Raw genomic sequence first — 20,823 nt, forward strand, 5'->3', positions numbered from 1 at the left:
AACTTGCTTTGGGCGGGCTGCTGCCCCCTGTGTTCTTATCTCCCTCCAGCAAATGGCTGGGAGCAGATAAAACATTATTTATTCTGTAGCAAGACAGGGCCTCTGCTGTCCACCACTGCTTTGCAGGCAGCTGGTGGCCTCGCAAGCACTTGGTTGTAGAGCCGTATTTCCGAGCAGGGCCGCTGGGCCATAAAGCAACAGTGAATCGCTGTGGGGGTGGGGGGGGAGGGAGTAGTGTGCACATGCGGTGTGTTTACAAACATACTGTACATACAGTACACTACTATAGTTGGGAGGTTCCCCCGCCTTACCCCACACAGTCATAGCCCACTGGCACTGGAGACAATGAGGCAGGCAAGGAGGCTGAAGGTGCTGTAGGCTAGGAGAAGCACGTTGCCCAGCAGTAGTGGCAGATTCCCTTACTCTGCAAGTACCAGGGGTGGGGGGCTCAACCCTCAGCCTGCCCACTCCACCCCTTCCCCCAAGCCCCCACCTTTGACCCGCCTCTTCTCCCCCCCCACCTCATCCCCCTTTACTTTGCAGGCTGCTTCCTCACTCCTCCCTCCTGAACTCTGCAAGCCAGCTGATTGCCGTAGGCAGGGGAGGGAGGGGGAGCCTGCATGCTGAGTCCTCGCTCCTATCCCCTCCCTTCTGCCTCCTAAACACGGCAAGCCAGCTGATTGCCGTGGGGGGGAGGAGGGGAAAGGCGCTGATCCACAGTGTCTGCTGGGGGAGGGGCATGCTGTGGGGGCAGGGAAGCATAGGGAGGCTGCCTGCTGCGGAGAAAGCAGGCAGCCAAAGAACATAAGAGTGGAGCATTGCTCAACTTTAAACTAGCATGTTCCCTAATTGATCAGTAACATAACAATGTTAACCAGGACAACTTTAAGCAAGGAGTTCCTGTAGTTTTATAAAACTCATTCTTTTTAAGCCATCCTCATGATTTTGGGGGGTTTGGCTCAGATTTTTGAAATCTTGGGGTTGGTGATACTGAATAATGAAGGAGTTGGTAGCTCCTCAAAGATTCTAGAGATTTTGGGAAAAGAAATCATGAATTAGCTGGTTTCCATGAAAAAGGAGAGTCAACAGATTTAATACTTGTGTCCAGGAGGCTCGACTGTTCTCTCTGCTTTCGCTTCCCAGGTATGACATCATGAATCTGCAATACATAGAGCCCAACAGTTATGACTATGTACTCATTGGAACCTGGCATGAAGGGGTGTTGAATATTGATGATTACAGGATTCAGATGAACAAAAGTGGAATGGTTCGATCAGTGTGCAGTGAACCTTGTTTGAAGGGTCAAATTAAGGTACGTCTCAGGTGCTTTTCTCTATATTAGGTATCCAGGAAGATCTATATTAATGAGAGATGAATAACAGGCCTTCACTTTTTTCACCAGGTTTGAGCAAACCGATTGAAGAAAACATCTGGCTTGGAATTTCTTTGCTTTTCAGTTATAATAAGTGTATAAGAAGGCAAGACTATATGAAGACTCATAGGTCAACATTTACAAGAAGTCAATGCCTATTTCATGTGCAAAAATGTATTAGCACATGTGCTTCTGTGTCTATATGTTCAAATCAAGTATAGTAGAATCTCAGATTTACGAAAACCTCAGGAATGGAGGTTGTTCATAACTCTGAACAAAACTCTGTTCTTTCAAAAGTTTACAACTGAACATTGACTTAATACAGCTTTGAAACTTTATTATGCTGCTTTCCCTTTATTTTTAGTAGTTTAATTTAACACAGTACTGTACTGTATTTGCCCCCCCACCCCACCCCTCCTTTGTCTCTGCTGCTGCCTGATTCATAGAATCATAGAATATCAGGGTTGGAAGGGACCCCAGAAGGTCATCTAGTCCAACCCCCTGCTCAAAGCAGGACCAATTCCCAGTTAAATCATCCCAGCCAGGGCTTTGTCAAGCCTGACCTTAAAAACCTCTAAGGAAGGAGATTCTACCACCTCCCTAGGTAACGCATTCCAGTGTTTCACCACCCTCTTAGTGAAAAAGTTTTTCCTAATATCCAATCTAAACCTCCCCCACTGCAACTTGAGACCATTACTCCTCGTTCTGTCATCTGCTACCATTGAGAACAGTCTAGAGCCATCCTCTTTGGAACCCCCTTTCAGGTAGTTGAAAGCAGCTATAAAATCCCCCCTCATTCTTCTCTTCTGCAGGCTAAACAATCCCAGCTCCCTCAGCCTCTCCTCATAACTCATGTGTTCCAGTCCCCTAATCATTTTTGTTGCCCTTCGCTGGACTCTCTCCAATTTATCCACATCCTTCTTGAAGTGTGGGGCCCAAAACTGGACACAGTACTCCAGATGAGGCCTCACCAATGTCGAATAGAGGGGAACGATCACGTCCCTCGATCTGCTCGCTATGCCCCTACTTATACATCCCAAAATGCCATTGGCCTTCTTGGCAACAAGGGCACACTGCTGACTCATATCCAGCTTCTCGTCCACTGTCACCCCTAGGTCCTTTTCCGCAGAACTGCTGCCTAGCCATTCAGTCCCTAGTCTGTAGCTGTGCATTGGGTTCTTCCGTCCTAAGTGCAGGACCCTGCACTTATCCTTATTGAACCTCATCAGATTCCTTTTGGCCCAATCTTCCAATTGGTCTAGGTCCTTCTGTATCCTATCCCTCCCCTCCAGCGTATCTACCACTCCTCCCAGTTTAGTATCATCCGCAAATTTGCTGAGAGTGCAATCCACACCATCCTCCAGATCATTTATGAAGATATTGAATAAAACCGGCCCCAGGACCGACCCCTGGGGCACTCCACTTGATACCGGCTGCCAACTAGACATGGAGCCATTGATCACTACCCGTTGAGCCCGACAATTTAGCCAGCTTTCTACCCACCTTATGGTGCATTCATCCAGCCCATACTTCCTTAACTTGCTGACAAGAATACTATGGGAGACCGTGTCAAAAGCTTTGCTAAAGTCAAGAAACAATTGATTGAGTACTTCCAGTTCCAAATGAGGTGTGTAGTTGACTGGTCAGTTCATATCTCCAGTGTTTGTAACTCAGGGGTTCCACTGTACCCAATCTATGCAAATACCAGCATGTGAGTGTACTTTTGGGGGTATATACTTCTTGAAAATTCTACAGTTATTCAGACAGTTCTAGTGCTATAGAAACAGAATCAAATTTAGGCTTGTGCCGCTGCTGTAAAATGTAACAGTAAGAACAACACGATTATTTTTGTCATTACCCAGTACTTACTATAACTGCAGTTCTCTTGGGGGGCTGATTTTTAAAGTGGTGTGCACTGCAGGAATAAAATTTTTGTCCTGTCAACAGCACCTGAAAGAAAAAAGATCTTTATCTGTTTGTACCCTATGCTTACCACAGGAGGTGTAGAAACACAAATAAAATCTCTATCTATTTACCAAATAATAGCACTTCTATCCAGTTACAAGTAATTTACCACCTGCCATGTCCAGGTGACATAAAGACAAATTTGAGCAGTATCATAATAATATGGGCACAGTTAGGGCAAGATGCTCCCATTGAGGAAAACCACCCTCCCAAAACAGCTTCCCATTTCTAATTAAATTCAAAATGTGTAAATAAGCACACTTGCCTTCTCCCTTCCGACCAGCCTGATGCATCTAGATTAGAATTTTAGCAAAGGCTTCATAAAACATACAAAACATTTGGAGGTACATCATCAACATTCATTGGCCTCTAAAGATACTATCCATTCCTAAAGAAGAGTTTTTTGTGTGCATGTATATATGTGTGTGTATATGAATACACACACAGCTTACTCCAGCTCCCACTGAAGTCAATTGGACTCTCTCTCTCTCTCTCTCTCTCTCTCCATAGATTGCAAAAAGAACTTAAATTTCTATACAAAACTCAATAAAAAACAGCATTTTGCAGCTTTGCGTGTAGATGATAGGGAAGATCCTGGAGGAGGGGGAAACTGAGTAAAAGTCTGCTGCAGAGTACTTAGGCCAGCAATATCCACAACTCATTCTTTCCGTTCTGTTGTCACCTGGATTGTATTTAATCTGCAACTGCATGTTTGCCCCCACATATTATATGCCCTGGGATCGGTTTGCAGACTCACCTACCCTTAAATCAAACCTCTTTGGAAGTTTAATTTAAAATATAACACTTTCTGATTCAAACTTAGAAAGGAAGCAGAAATTCAGATGCACCACAAGAGAAGCTGCTTTCGTATTTCTAATCTAGCAGAAGTGATACTGGAAATGTCCTGAGAAAGCTTATTCTTGTGAGGGTTCGAGCACAGGTTTTAGCCGAGAAGGGTACAAACAGGTCTCCAGCTTTTAATATTCCCCCACCCTTAGAAACTTCCCGTAGCCAGTGCTCATACTGCATTGTTTTACAACATTGTAGGTAGTGCTGGCCTGCTGTGGAGATTCATGTTCCTTCTTAAAAAGGATTTAGTCTGAGGGTATTTTTTGTGTTGCAGGTTATAAGGAAAGGGGAAGTGAGCTGCTGCTGGATTTGCACCCCTTGCAAGGAAAATGAATTTGTGCAGGATGAGTTCACGTGCAAAGCCTGTGACCTGGGCTGGTGGCCTAATGCTGACCTGACAGGTAGGGAAATCTCCCTTGCATACACATCCTCATTTAACAGCATGCAGCAAGACAAGTGTGTGATTGTGTATAAGGAGGCAGAGTGCCAGAATATTAAAAGGGCACTTTAAACACAAAGACCTGTAAAATGTAGATCGCTCCGTGGATGATACAGCAGCCTCTAGGTCTACTCTGCATAGTGTAAGGAAGAAGGGCCAGGTGAGTATTAATGTGTGCTCACAAGTATTTACAGGGGGAAATGACACAGTTAACATGAACATTGCTAAAACCGCCAGAATTATTAATTAATTAATTACAGTACAATCATTGCTGTGTTTTTACCAGTGATATTTCAGGAGCTAGGTGCACCAGCTGATTTACTTGACATCTTGTCAGTTCATTCCATCTTGCAACATGGAGCATCCTATCCGGGATTTGTGGTTGTTTTGCAAAACTTCCATGTGTTTCCCCACATTTCCACAGGAACATCCCCAGGCACAGCAGATGCAGAGCACTATCCCACCCCAACCCTGCCTCCACGGGAGTCCTCAGCACATGGGAAACATCAGGGAAGTTCTGCAGAGTGATGGTGTTGGGATGGGATGTGGCTAGAGCATGTCTCTGCCATGGCTACTCTACAGCTGGGTTACAAGTTAGGACAGTCCTCCGGGCTATTCCAATCTGTGCCGGCGGCTGAGTTAGCTCCCAGCAGCCACCACATGGTGAGATGCAAGCACCTGTCCCAGATATCTGTTCCTGGGTTGGGCTCTGTAGTGGCGAATCAGGCCCACCACCTCTAAAATTTAGAGGTCAAGGTGGATAATCAGCTGCATATGAGCTCCCACTGTGATGTAGTGGCGAAAAGAACTAATGCAATCCTGGGAGGCATAAATAGGGGAATCTCGAGCAGGAGTAGAGAGATTATTTTACCTCTGTTTTTGGCACTGGTGAGACCACTGCTGGAAAACTGAGTCTGGTTCTGGTGCCCACAGTTGAAGGATGTTGATAAATTGGAGAAGGCTCAGAGAAGAGCCCAAGAATGATTAAAGGATTTGAAAATGTGCCTTATAGTGTTAGACTCTAGGAGCTCAATCTATTTAGCTTAACAAAGAGACAGTTAAGGGTAATTTGATTACAGTCTGTAAGTATCTACATCAGGAATAACTATTTAATAGTGGGCTCTGCGGTCTGGCAGAGAAAGGTATAACCCGATCCAGTGGCTGGAAACTGAAGCTAGACAAATTCAGACTTGAAATAAGACATAATTTTTTGAAAGTGGGGGTAATTAACCATTGGAATAATTTACCAAGGGTCTTGTGGATTCTTCATCCCTAGCCCTTTTTTGATCAAGATTGGATGTTTTTCTAAAAAATATACTCTAGACAATATTTTGGGCAAGTTCTATGGCCTGTGTTTTGTAGGAGGTCAGACAAGATGATCACAATGGTCCCTTCAGACCTTGAAATCTATGAATTTCTGGGGGACTAGATTCATCAGGATACTCTCACTGATTTAGCTACCCAGCAACACACAGCAGCTGTAACCCTGCCTTGGTGGCCAGTTAAACTGGATTTGCAATTGCTTTGGATTGCTGACACTTCACTGAGCAGCCAAAGTCTATTAATGCCCTGCCCTTCTCATGAATATTTTCTCTGTGTGTGTTGAGCAACAGGATGGTATTTTTACAGAGTAAGAAAACACATTGACCACAAAGTGAGGAAATAAAGTGGTATGTGATGGAACACGGTCTCATTCCTGGCCTTTAATAAAACTTTCTGGCAACAAGATGTCACCAGTGGTCTTCATGCATGGGCCAAAGTACTGTTTACCTGGTTGCTGAAAATACATTTCCAAGACATCTTGTATTATGCAATATAATAGAGCAAGTCTTGGGGGTATTTTTTTTGTACTGTGGGAAATTGATGCTCTACCCCACTAAAATAATTTTTGAAAATGGTAATGACCTAGAAAACTTAATCTACTTTTTTCTAGTTTGTGCAGTGCAAAAACAGGAACTTCTTTGCTCAGTAAAGAAGCAAAGCAAGGGCATTGTGAAGGATCGGTGTGCACTCAGGTGAAAGCCAGTGCTACCAGCTGCTCAAAATAGATCCTAAGGGAGAATCTCAAAATGACAACCACTGCCAAAACGGGTCTAAGAAAAGGTCTCCATTATCAGTGCTGCAAAAACCTCAGAGACTGTTGCAATCTACTAATTTTTTTTTCACTTCAGTGTAAAAGGTCATTTTGTGTTTTTTGTTTGCTGTCTGTGGGGATTCCATCTCTACAAGGAGATTTTATACTAAAACCACAGTACCCAAACTACAGTGCAACCACCTCATGTTTTCCAAGAGAACACATGGGACAATAAATATGAAACCAAAATGGCAGCCAGCATCATTAACAACTTCCACCTGTTCAGTTGAGATGGGTTTTTTTTTAAACCTTACTGCTGTTTTCTTGAAATGCAATAAATAAGTGCAAAACTATTCAGAAAATCTGAAGAAATGTCAACCCATCCTATATAAAAAGTCATTTGATTTGACTAAATCCTGGCATGTAGTGTTTATTTTAACCACTGAAGATGGAATGCTCTTTCCTTGCAAGCATTGTTCCCACCAAATGTGCTTTTTTAACTCTTGGGTTTTTTTCTGTTGTATTTACACTCACCAATCACCATGTAAGCTAGGCACAGATATTATCATATTGCATTCAAGATTACTTTTTCTATTCCCTTTAAATCTTAGATGATACAAATGTGTATGGTCCTCGGCTGCTTCCCTCAGAGAAGGAGGTTCTTAAAGTCTCAGTTTCTTTTAAAATTCCCCTAGTCTAGTAGTCTAGTATATGATTTCCTTAGACATAATTCTTAAGGTCCCTGTTATCCCACTTCAAAGGCTGAATAACTCTGGTGTTCAGTGTTGGTTAACTGCTTTTTTTTTTAACTCTCAAATGGTTTACAGAAAATCTCCCCACCTGAAAGTTTGCTCAGTAGAATAGGAGTCACAGGACAGGGGAAATTTCTCACCATGAACTATATAAACCTTATTTTTTCTGAAATTAATTAAAATCAATATTTTGGGGCCTCTTGCCAGGAACCTCCTTTTGACAAGTGATTTATCTTATTAGAATTTATGGGAAAGGAACAAATGTCAGAGCTGGAAAATCCAGTTTCTTCCCGCTTTAATTAAGCAATAAAACAAGACATGGCAAGTAGATTTATAGAGCTATTACAATATTCATTGTAAAGGTCTTATGCCTTCAGTTGCCCGAGACATGTATTAATGATCTCAGGAAACACCTCTGGAGTGTATTGTTGGTCTTATAATATGAATATCATTTAAAAAAATCAATTAGTCTCCTGTCCTGAGAAATAGTTCATAGTTAAAGCACAGAGGGAGAAAGTAGACAAAAACTAACCAACTGGTTTTCACCACATATAGTAAATTAACTCTGTAGCCTTTTGCTGTTAATTTCTATATTGGATTTTTTTAAAGCTTGTAAACTTTCAGTTTACTGCATATCTTTTCTGTCTATCTTTGTCTTGCTTTACACAGCTTCTCTATCCTCATGTCCCTCTCATTCAGATGCCAGTCAAAGCCCTTCACTAATGTGAGCAGTTCACGGTTGGGGATGAGTGTTGGGGAATGTAGTCAGCCCACAGAGAGCATGTTGTGGGTCTTACGGCTTGCCTGCAGACAGAAATTGCACCAATGTATCTGAACAGGTTTCTATGTCTTACATAAAATAGACTTAAAGCTGTGTGTGTTTAAATGCTATGTTGAATCAGGGCTGAGGCATTGAACATGTTACCTATGCTGGAGGAATGAGAATATGGCTTGGTGTTACTAAATCTAGACTACACATTACATATTAACTCTTCTAGTGCCCATAACAGTGCTGCAATACTGGCATACCAATCCATAAAGGAGCTTTGTTTAATCTTAATCAAAATGGTGCGTTGCTTCTGGCAGTTAATCTATGATAAAAGCAAAATGGTAGCTGATTCTACTTCTGTTTCTCAGTGCTGTTGTGGCAATTGGCAACAGGCTTCCAGGTCTAATTAAAATCTTTATTTTCAATTACATTTCACCCTGAATATGTGGTGAGATGTGCTCCTCACCTCACCTCACCGCATGAGCTTTGGGTACATTTGCTTTTCTTTAAACCAGCTCCTCCAGCTGCAGAAATTAGCATTGCCATTGCTGTTGTTATAGGCAGTACGGATAGTGCCACCTGTGTTTAAGGCTGCCCAATGCTTTCGACTATAAGCCCCTCTTTTCTGTTGCTTATCAATTTGCCAAATGTTAACTATTCAGGCTGAAATTGTCCATGCCACGTGTCTGCCTCAGACTGAAGTATTTTGCTTTGGTCTGTATTTTTTGGAAAATTTCAGCAAATATGGTTCAGCTGTTTCTCAAAATGAGGTTAGGGAAAATATGTTGGTTTGGCCATGTTAAAACATGCTTAAATCCGTGTCACTGACACTCTCCCCTCCACATTTTGGAGCAGGGACTTGAAATTTGGTAGCGGTGGCAGCTGATACCTTTTCCCATCCACCTAAATTTGGTCACGTTATGAGTCTCTGGAAATCTCAGTGCGCACATGCTCAGTAGAGACCTCTCCAAAGATTCCATCTGTACCGAACATGCTCCATCCCAGGGCTTCAGGGGTTGAGAAGGACTTTTCCTGACAGCTCCTCACAGCACCCAGGGGCCAGTGCAGTGCTAGACACCAAAACTGAGAGCTGCGAGGCTATCTCTCCTGTGCAACCAATGCTTCCTTTGCTGGTCCCCAGGCAGGGAGGAGGAGAAAGAAAAACAACTCAACTTGATTGCACAACTGTGAGGAGCTGGGTTAGGGAGTGGGAGCACAACTTGGATGAGAGGGTCAGGGTGCAAGTGGGGTTAGGATGAGGAGCCAGGTTGCATGGAGGGAGGCACTGGGATGTGAAGCTTGAGGGGAGGATTAGGGACTGGGACAAAGAGCCACTGGAGAGTAGGAGTGGGAAATGGAATATGGACACAGATATGAGTGGGGTGGGGGCAAGCAAAAGACTGTTAAGAGGAATTGAGGTGGACAGGGAGGACTGGAACTGAAAAGAGGACAGGCTGGAGGGGCCAGCTTGTCAAAATGAAGGTTGCCTGCTGTAATTCTGGCACTTCCTGTCTTTTAAGTGTTTGACTTTTCAGCCTTAACATTCTTTTAATTTAATTATAGTTTTTAGTGTATAATTTATACTGTGGTAGCACCTAGAGGCCAACTAGGTCAGTAGCCACAAAGTTTCCTTTAACTTTGGCTTGTAAAAATCTTATCCAAAGTAAGCCCCATTTCTTATAGCTACTTCTATTTTACTAGGAATAGGTGATATCCTTCATGCCTATTTTCAGATACACGCATACATTGTGGATTTGACTTTGATGTCATTGAATTCCTGTTATAGTTAGAGGAGACTGTGTGAAGGAGTATAAAGAGAAAAAATCTAATGAAAACATAAAGAGAAAATGGAGCCAAGATCTGGAAAAGTGTAAATACACAAGAAGCAATAAGACAAACAAACATTTTAATGAAAATATGCATATATGTCATACATATATATACACACATGGTTACATATCTATCTATCTATCATATAGGGGTATCCAGTTGTTCCAGTCTAGCTTTTAGTGGGGTTTCTATCCCAGATAAATAGGCTTGCCTCTATTTTTTCTTATAAAATCACCCCTTGAAAAATACGTGAGTTTAAATTACATTAGTTTTGCAAACACACAAAATAGTTTGCAAAGTTTGAAAGCCTTGAACTTCCCATGTGATCTGCCAATCCCTGCCCAAAACTGTTGATAACCAGCACTTCACTGTTGTTTTAGTTAGGGTGAGGGTGCTGGTCTTAGCAGCAAGGACTTGTTCACAACTCTGCCTCTCAATTGTTCCGTCCCCCTGGGAAAGTCAATTAAACAAAAATTGTAAAAACAGTCCACTGATTCTGGACTTTCTGTTTTTGGGTGTCCAGTGCAATAAGGACACCACAAATTAATGGATGCTTTTTAATTTATTTAATCTTAACCTTTCTGTGCTTTAGATAAGTCATCTGTAAAATGAGTATAATAATCCATTCCACACCATCTTACGCTGATGTTTGTATTTTAGTTTGGGATTCAGAAAAGCAGTTTATCTTTCTCACAGGTACCTTTCTAACACTTTGTTTCTTTTCTATATACTGCAGGCTGTGAACCCATCACTGTAAAGTATCTCCAGTGGAGCAATATAGAGTCTATAGTGGCTGTGGTCTTCTCCTGCCTGGGGATTCTGGTCACCATGTTTGTCACCCTTATCTTTGTGCTCTACAGGGACACCCCTGTTGTCAAATCCTCCAGCCGGGAGCTCTGCTACATTATACTTGCTGGCATCTTTCTGGGTTATATCTGCCCCTTCACCCTTATAGCTAAGCCCACCGTCATTTCCTGCTACCTCCAGCGCCTTCTGGTGGGCCTCTCCTCTGCCATGTGCTACTCTGCCCTTGTGACCAAAACCAACCGCATTGCACGCATCCTGGCGGGGAGCAAGAAGAAGATTTGTACCCGCAAGCCACACTTCATGAGTGCTTGGGCACAGGTGGTCATCGCCTCCATTTTGATCAGTGTGCAGCTCACACTGGTGGTCACACTGATCATCATGGAGCCCCCTATGCCAATTCTCTCCTACCCCAGCATCAAGGAAGTCTTCCTGATCTGCAACACCAGCAACCTGGGTGTGGTGGCCCCAGTGGGCTACAATGGACTCCTTATTATGAGCTGCACTTATTATGCCTTCAAGACTCGCAATGTGCCCGCCAATTTTAATGAGGCCAAGTACATTGCCTTCACCATGTACACCACCTGTATCATCTGGCTGGCCTTTGTGCCTATTTATTTTGGGAGCAACTACAAGATCATCACCACCTGCTTTGCAGTGAGCCTCAGTGTGACAGTGGCCCTGGGGTGCATGTTCACTCCCAAGATGTACATCATCATCGCCAAGCCCGAGAGGAATGTCCGCAGTGCCTTCACCACCTCGGATGTGGTGCGTATGCACGTTGGGGATGGCAAGGCTCCTTGTAGGTCCAACACATTCCTCAGCATATTCCGAAGAAAGAAGCCGGGTGCTGGAAATCCAAAGTGAGTAATTGGTTGTGTGTACGTACATGTCTGTCTGTCTCTTTTGCCTGTTCTCTTTCGACCTACAGTAGATTGTTGTATTTGTAATAAGGTATGTAATGCTATTTCATCTTTTCTGTGGTAATGAAGGTAGGGCTGGGGTAGATCTAGAATAGTCAGCTACCCTGTCAGGTTCTCCATTGTGAAGGTAGCTTTGAGGTAATTCCCCTTTGGTGCAGGTCATTCTGCAGAAGAGTAACCAAAGCTCTCTCTTTCAGCTTCTCATCTTTCAGTGCATGCCCATTTGAAGTGCACTGCATTATTGCCCAAACTGAGGTGCAAGTGTATTTCCCCCACCCCCGCCCAAAAAGTGGACCAGAAATCTGTGGGTGACTGATTATCAATCACGCATATCTGTCAAATGGCCACTGGAGTCTGTACGTGAAAGTACAGGGTCTTTCATTCATTCACAGGGTAGCCTTTTGTGAAACTCTGTTCGTGATTGTCATCAAACTGCACTCCCCCCTCCCCCGATTGTGTGTTCTTTATTTAATTTAATTGTGAGCAATATTTTTTTTAATAATTGGCACTGTTAGTTTGAGTAGTCTTTGTTCCCAGTGGTAGAGTTTGCTTCAAAGGATTGAATGATCATGATGACAGTTCTGCATTTGTAACCTGCTTGAATATATATAACTAAGCTACAGGACAGAAAAAGAGAGAGAGAGAGAGAGAGAAATGTCATTTCAAGCAACGTCCCTGTGAGTAGCTGTCTGAACATTAGCATACTTTATTTTCCTATTTCTTTAATAGTACCATAGGTCTATAAAGAAGCATCAGAGTACTAGACACAAGCTGAGAGCACTGGTATCGGAGTTGTGATCAAAATGTAAAAAAATAGGAACCAAAGGAGGTGGAGTCCACATTTCAGAGCTCTTTAGTAGCATCAAAATTCAGTTAAGTTCAATCCATTTGTCTATGCTGAATCGTCAATAGTTTGTTGAAGTCCTTCATGTTGGTTTCACTTCATTTTGCACAGGAGCCATTTTCATATCTCTCTGAGATGCAAGGGGGATACAACTAAGATGACATAAAACCCTTGCTGTGATCAATTTTGCTTTCCTACTACATTACTCTTTAATTTATCAGAAGGCCGGGGGTGGAATAAAAGGCAAGCATAAACAGTGGGAATACACAACTCAGTCAAGGAGGAAGCAATAGGAGTACACACACCAAGTCCTAAGCTGATGCAAAGAAAGAACTATGAATAGCAGTACATTTCTGAGAGACCATCTTTGAGTGAAATATGTTCTGGATGGTAATATAGTATCAAAATATTGACCATTGTAAGTCGTAGACTTGTGTTCCTTGAAGATAGGTAGATATGGTGATCCAACTTCCACTGATTCAGTGGAAGATATATTGGGCCTTAGATCTCTCCAAGAGAACAGTTTACTTCATTTGTTGGCTCTACTATCTAATCTTTGGCTCAGGCTGCCAGAAGAGGCCTATTGTGTGTTTTGCACCATGAACAAGCTTAGCAATTTAGTTCTTTATTGTGCTTAGTTGACCTTTTTTCTAGCTGAATAGAATAGTTGAATCTGCTGAGGCTTTATAGTTTTAAAGGAGGGAGAAGAAATTTATATTTTGAACAGAATTATATTCACAGTTTATGAAGTAAATTTAGAACAAAGCATATAATACAAGAACATTTCTCCTCATTAGAAAACAGCTTTCTGAACTGCATTTGTACCTTATAAAAATGATAGAAAACTCAGCTAAGCTCTACCAATTTTGTTTGTTGCATATATTTTAATAAGTATCTCTTGACATTTAGTTCCTTTCTACCCAGCATGTGTTTAGTTGTATTGAACAAAAAGTCTTCATAGCACTTTTAAACTGTGTTCTGAACTAAATGTTCATTAATCAGTTAATATGCCTTCTGTATTTTGTGGGTTGTTAGGTTTCTGGATCTTTTACACACCAGAATTCAACCTCTTGATTGGCTGCTGTTGTCTGCTTCATTTATGTTAGCACAGAAGTGGGAGTATTACAGGCTTCCTTGCAGAGAGAGAAACTTCTGCAGACCTCTGTCTCCAAATACAGGACATAATAGCGTTGCATACAAGAAGGTTTTGGTAGTGAGAAGATGGGGCATCATAGACGGTAGCCTCAGGATTATGGAGGCTGCTCAAGCCCCCAGTAGGATCCATTTTCAAAGCTTGCAGGGACAGTGGGGAGAAGATGTAGGCAGACACTGAGATTGCTGCTGATGAAATCCAGGAGGGAAGAAGCTGAATTTGCTGAAGGCTTTGAATCTGAAATCTAGCTTGAAAAAATGTTTGAAATATAAATGCAGTGTACAAGCATATTTAATGCCCAAAGGAATTGCACCCTGGCTTCCTTCCAGCTCTTCTGTTTGCCTTTCCAATTTCAGGGTTTTATTTTCAGCTTTTCCCCTCTTTGCTCTGGTGTGCAGACCCTTTTCTATTGGTCATGTTACTCTGCTTCTTGATGCTGTACATGCCTTTCTTGGGAGGCCATGCTTGCTGCTTAGAAATGGTGAGCTGCACTCTTTCTGAGGGATTTTTATCCCAGTTTCTTTCCACAGTCTGTCTTCTTGTTTACTTGTTGTCTCCCCTCTTCCCCATTTGTTTTCAGCCTTCTGTTTTTTCTCATTGTCTTTTCCCGCTACTAATCCAATCAGGTCCAATTCCCTTACACCTCTTAGGATTTGTCCACACATAGAATTTGCACTGGTTTAACTTAAATTGGCTTTAAAACAATTTAGTCAAATTGATGCAAGTTTACCTTTGAAAACACTTACGTTGGTGTAAAACTGATTATAATTTACGGGTGCAAGTTAAACTGATATAAGCCAGGTTAAACCAAGGTTTCCACACCACATAGGGGAAAACATCACTGACAACCAGATGTTACAGCTGAATTGAGCTCTCCAGGGCAAATTGCATAACAATGATCTTCATCTTCTTCATCAAAAAAGAAAGGCATATTGCCTTCGCTAATTTCACCTGAGCTGTCTGCTTCTGATGGGTTACAACATGGGATCTGGAGGAGATGAGCACTGTCTCTCCCTGGCTGAGTTTAGCCTATTGGCTCTCGCTGAAGTTCAGGAGGTGTTGAGAGTAGAGTTGACTGGGAACTTTTCATCAAAATGAAAAGCGTATTCAGAAAATGCTGTTTCACCAAAATCTGAACTTTTGGCAGAAACAGATCTGGTTTTGATAGGAAGGCTTCTCAGGCCCAGGATGGAATGGGGGAAGGGGAGAGAATGTTCCCTCTGGACAGATTGCTGCTGTGTTTGGGTCCCAACATGGTGGACCTGTGGGTTTTTAAGTTTTGTAAATCTGAGCAAAGCCCTGGGAGACTCTCTGGCTTTGGTTATCTAGGCAGGCTTTCGGGATGCAGATCCTCTATCTAGCACCTTCTTATCAGAGCTGATGTGAGCCACCTGCCTAGGACCTCTGGCTATTGGTGGCTCCCCCAGACTCTTCAGTTGCTTAAGCACATCCTTTTCCAGACCTCCAACCTTTTAGGCACTGTGGTGTACTGTTCATCTCTCCAGGGACAGGTGATAGTTGATGCACATAGCATGCAGACTTTGCCAAAGGCTCCAAAACCACTTAGATATGTGGCAATTCTCCCAAAAGGGCCATATTTTTGGAGTTTAATATACCCACCCTACACACACCCTAACCATTTGAAAATTTATTTTATGTACATTTAGATGAGGTATAATGCAGTGCCATAAATCCATAGGTGAGGTGAAACAATGGTACCAAAATGAAAGTCATTTTTGCACAGTTCCAGAAACATTGCTGACTGAGACTACATTTTTTGCTGTTTAAGTTCATTTCAACCCCTTCATATGATGGTTATTGGTGAAAGTTACCAAACAACAATGTATTCAAAGATTTTTATTCGTTTTGCATGAGCGGGTATTTTTTCCCCCAGAAATGATGAAGCTGTTTAGCATGTGGCAGAAATGGCAAATATCAACATTTTCCAAAATACTAAGATGAAGTGTCTTCACATTGCATATTCTTAATTGTCAAAGTATCTCACTAGTTATTATAATAGTTCTCTCTATTTTCAGCTGAAATTTGCTGATCAGATCAGTCTCACACTGAAGGTTGTGCATTAGTAGCAGTAGGTTGTGTGCTCATAATTTGTACTGCAAGGCGATAGATATAAATGTATGTGAATTCCTAATGTAATGCTTCTCCATAAGGTTTTGTACATACAGTCTAGCATCTAGTCTACCTAGTGAAAGGTTTTAAGTTGTAATTATCTAGGCATGCACTACCAGTACCTTTGAAATATTCTAGAAACTAGCTTTTTAATTCAGTGACCCTTATGCACAGATCCATATTAGCGTTAGAGATGACACTACACAGCTTCATATTATGTACATACAAAAACTGTGAGAGAAGGAAGTGGCCTAACAAGAAGTAGTTAAGACAAAGTACACAAACATGTTCTTGCCTCTGCACTAAAAAGGGATTAGGAGCATGTTACAGCTCTCACCAACCATGTCATCAATAATATGGCAAACCCACCTGACCCTGAATCACAATCAGAGGTGCTTATCAACATACCTACTAGACTATGTGTAACGTCAGGTGTCTTTACTGAAAATAGATGTTGTTGAAGAAGAAATGGAGAGATTTATGAGAGGTGCATTTGATTCTGATGGGACATGTAGCATCTTCAGCCCAGTCAAGAAATCTGGCATCAAAACCTTTGTTGACATGGCCAAGATGATCAAATTTAAGGAAGGGACAATCACAGCAGCTATCAATCCAGAAAATGTTTTCCACAGAGCCCTGGATTTAGCACGATGCAGAGGTAATATTCCAGTTGCAACTGTTCTTAGTCATCCTATAGGACCTGTGCTTGTGTCCCTCTTCCATGCTGATGGAACAATGAGAAGAACAGACAGAGCAGAATTCAGGCATCAGCTGGAAACTCAAGCTGAAAGAATCCTCGAGTTATGAGCATGCAACAAAGAAACCACAGTGTGCATCAGGGATGCCATGACTGTTATATGTATGATGGCTGGAGACAAATTCCTCACATTCGATGAATTGGCTGCTGAGTACTTGAGGCAGATCTTAAAAGGATTTGACAAAGTCAATTCTGTAATCAAAGTTTTTGACAGGAACAACAACGAGAACTCTGTGAAAACTACAGAAAGACAGTGATGGACAGGATCTAAGGCTGAATGCAAGAAATACCAGGTGGCTAGTAGGTGCCCTGTGCCTCCATGGGAAAAGTTTCTAACATAGCATCCAACAAGCAGTCACTTATAAAATTCTTCTCTGAATATATGGTTGAAAATGCCCCTGAGAACGTCCAACACAGACACTCCTTGCTGGAGGCTTTTCCAGTGGTGAAATAAGAAAGTCCATCACCAGTAGAGGTGCTGAAGAAGTCCAAGGCTTGTACAGTACACAAAGATGTTTCTGCATGCTGTGTGTGCCAGTATGGCTTTGGGTCTCTTGCTATCAAAAGAACAAAAGTAACTAGGTTGAACAATACAGATGTTTTGATCCTTGTTGTTCATTACTTTCCAAAAATGAAACACACAGATGACATGTGGATTGAAACAGTCATCAGTTCCCGCAGAAGCGTCGCTTCATACCTGTGCATGCAATTTATGATGCACTCCTGACTTCTGTAGCATACTTCCTGATGTACATACATTAACATGGAATTATTCTGTGTCATCCCTATTTGGCATGTGGGAAAAAAATCTCTGTTTAAAGTCAAACCAAAAGGAGCTTACCATTTCAGAGATCTTCCCAAATTGGGAGAGAGTGATGGACAAGCTGCAGTTTCTGCAGCAAGGAAGTTGGGAGAGAAAGTGAGAGACAAAAGGAAACCCACAGAGACCTGAATTGCTTGTGCCTCAATCTAACCATCAAAAAGGACAAGGCACTGGCCAAAATCCCAAGTGAGAACAGTTTTGAAGAGCATATCAGAAGAGCCTCTTGGAAAACAAAGATTTGGATGTCTTTGCACATAGGTAAACCAGATATTGGATCACCATTACAATCTGGATGGAAAAAATGCAGATGATGAACTGTATACTTCAAGGGACCAAAGGCATCTGAACTTCTATGAGACCTTATTTGTTCCTGTACCAGTAGGGTTCACTACACAATCAACTGTGTCTGTAGTCAGAACAATCTTCGCTGCACAGAACTATGTACATGCCAAGACAATGAAGACTGTGGTAACCCATGTGTTATTGAGAGAGATCATAATGATGAACAAGATGATCATTACTACCAAGGTCTTGACTACCAAGATCACCAGCGCTATTACATTTCAATGACACCTGTAGAAATTTATTGTTAAATTTTTGTTTTGCCCTTTATATTGTTGTGATGGCTCTGAGGATAGGTCCATCAATGGCTATTAGCCAACATGTTCAGGCATGCAACCTCATTCTCCAGATGTCCCTAAACCTCCAACTTCTGGAAGCTGGGGCTAGACGACATGGGATGGATCACTCAAAATTTTCCCTATTCTGTTCATTCCCTTTGAAGCATCTGGTACTGGCCACTGTCAGAAGACAGGATATTGTGCTAGATGGGCCATGGGTCTGACCTAGTATGGCCATTCTTACGAGGTCACAAAGAAATACAGTTGTATGTCTTGAAATAATATATAGAGTCATTAAACTAACAGAAAAGAATGCAATATTTCAAACTGGTCATTTTAACGTGTTGATGTTGTCAGTTTATCCCTGTTTCTATGGTAACAGCACCACTTGATAGCTCCACATCATACTTTATCTTAAAATAGACATAAATAAACTTTTTCAAATGATATGTGATGTGAATGTGTGCAGAGAGGGTACATTAAGTTGATCACATCCATGTTGTCTACCACTCACCTAATTTGCTCTTTACTGTAGACAGAACAAGAAATATACAGATCAAGACAAAACAATAAAACACCTATATGAATTTCCCTGCTTCATTTTTCTTACTACTCTTGAGCATTCTTTTGGCTTAGGTCAGAGTCCTATAAGAAGTCCATGATGCCCCTCACACACACTATATGATTCAGAGGAGAATCCATGTGTATCTCCTCTACAGCCCGCTTCTTTCTTCCTCAGGAGATCCTGCAGTTAAAAAGGATTCATCTGCCACAAAAGTATGGTCCTCTCTCCTTCGAAGGGTTCCTTTTGTCTCTGTGAATCCCTCTCCATTTAAAATTCCACCACTAATGCCTTGGTTTTTTTCTGCTTCTGGGGAAATTCCTTTCCTCTGAACCCCAGCACCCCCATGCAGAGAAGTTTGAGAAAACGCACTTTATGTAGGATGCAGTCACTCCTTTGTTCTCCCCAGGTAATATCTATTCATGTGTTGATAGTCTTCAATGACCAACCTATTCATAAGTAGACATATAGGCAACACTCTCCTGTCTGTTAGCACAAGAAGCATGAGGCAACACATAGTATAATCGTAAGGCTGCATATAATCCATAAAACCAAACTGGAATTCATAAATTGTCCATAGACAGATTTCCCAGATCATCACTGCATGTGTGAGAAAGCATTTTGCCCTAAGATAGCCCAATGGTTAGGATTTGGGAATCCTGGGTTCAAGTCCCTGATCCAAATCCCAGGTAAGTGGCTCTAACCATTGGCTGTTGTGGCGTGAGTCTGTATCCCTCTGGTTTTGAACAATAATTCCATCCTGGATCTCAGAAACCTTCCCAACTAAAATTTCATCAGAACTAATAGAGGCATTTTAAGAAGGGGGATCTACATGATTCAGAGCAGGTGCTTGAACCTGGTTCTCCCTTATCCCAGCTGAGTGCCTTAACCCCAGGCTGCTGGCTGTTTCTGGGGTGGGCTGTACTGCATCAGAACAGAACCAAATGTCAAAGCCCTATTTGGGAGCACTTCACTGCACAACCTTCATTTCGATGTGTGTCCTTCCTAGCTGGTGAAGGCCAGCAGAGAAGAATTGGTCCATTGCTGATGAAGATGGTCAGAGCTTTTTGTAGGCTGACAACTTGCCCTCCCTTTCTTTAGAGGTTGTGAGGCTGTAGCTCAGGAACTCATCAGTTGACACTGACAATCTGGCTAGCCACCATCTAATAGCCAATGTCCCTTTTTTTGGTTGGGATTATAGAGAAGGTTATGGGGAGACAGCTCACAGAGCACAGGTCCTAGATGGTTCACAAGTCCTTCACCCTTGTCACTCCAGATACAGACATGGGTACAGAACAGACTGCACTCCTCTGGGCAGTGAAAGAAGATTGGGTGTCCATGCTAGGACAGATAGAATTATCAGCTGCCTTGATACCATTGATTGTGGCATCTTTATTGACTCACAAGTGGATGGGAGTAATCTTGGGCTGACTCTGTGGCCTCCCTGATGAGCATTCCGAAGGATGGTGTTAGTTTGTTGTTTATCATCCCCAAGGATGCTAACATGTAGGATCCTACACAGTTCCATCTTGTCCCTGCTCTGTTCAGACCACACCTGGGGCTATTGGGAGGCTGAGTGAGGAGGCATTGGCTTTAGGATTTTCACTATGCCAATGACACCCCACTCTGGATATTTATCTCATCCAACCCAAGAGTTGCCTGATTGAGACTGAGACACGGTTGACAGCTGTTGTCCGATGCTCAATCCAGATAAGACTGAAATAATATGGACAGGTTGGGGAGAACAACTGGGAGATATGGCTAAGATCGCACCTGCTTCTTATATTGAGGATGTGCATGACCTTTTATTTTTGAGTCTGGGGATATTATGGGATCCCAGCTGGTATTAGATAATTGTATAGCAGTTGTTTCTAGGAAGGCCATCTCTGTCTGACTGTGAGATTATGCCTTTTTCTTTTGGATATGGGTGTCACCTCAAGATGAGACCATGGCAATGTGATCTGCATCATTTTAAATCAACTCCAAGACTAAAGCGCATGCAGAATGTAGGGGCTTGCTTAGCACGTGGTTTATCTCAGTGGGAGCACACCAGTACTTCATGAACTTCATTGGCTGCCTGTTGATTTCTGGATTATGTTTAATGACCTATAAACCCCCAAATGGTTAGGGACCTACCTACATGAGAAACTGCCTGGA

The 20,823-nt window shown here is 42.3% G+C and overlaps 1 protein-coding gene across 6 annotated transcripts in view; it reads left to right on the top strand.

Annotated features, from left to right (window-relative positions):
• The window catches only part of GRM1 (glutamate metabotropic receptor 1), a 339,475-nt gene that overhangs the window by 204,261 nt on the left and 114,391 nt on the right, over nucleotides 1-20,823 (top strand). For all 6 annotated transcript variants that reach the window (XM_073337558.1, XM_073337560.1, XM_073337555.2 and 3 more), the window contains exons 6-8: nucleotides 1,144-1,312; nucleotides 4,461-4,587; nucleotides 10,787-11,717. In XM_073337558.1, coding sequence (XP_073193659.1) covers nucleotides 1,144-1,312; nucleotides 4,461-4,587; nucleotides 10,787-11,717 — 1,227 coding nt within the window. The remainder of the gene's footprint in view (nucleotides 1-1,143; nucleotides 1,313-4,460; nucleotides 4,588-10,786; nucleotides 11,718-20,823) is intronic.

The sequence above is a fragment of the Lepidochelys kempii genome, chromosome 3 (assembly GCF_965140285.1).
Source record: "Lepidochelys kempii isolate rLepKem1 chromosome 3, rLepKem1.hap1, whole genome shotgun sequence".
NCBI lineage: Eukaryota > Metazoa > Chordata > Testudines > Cheloniidae > Lepidochelys > Lepidochelys kempii.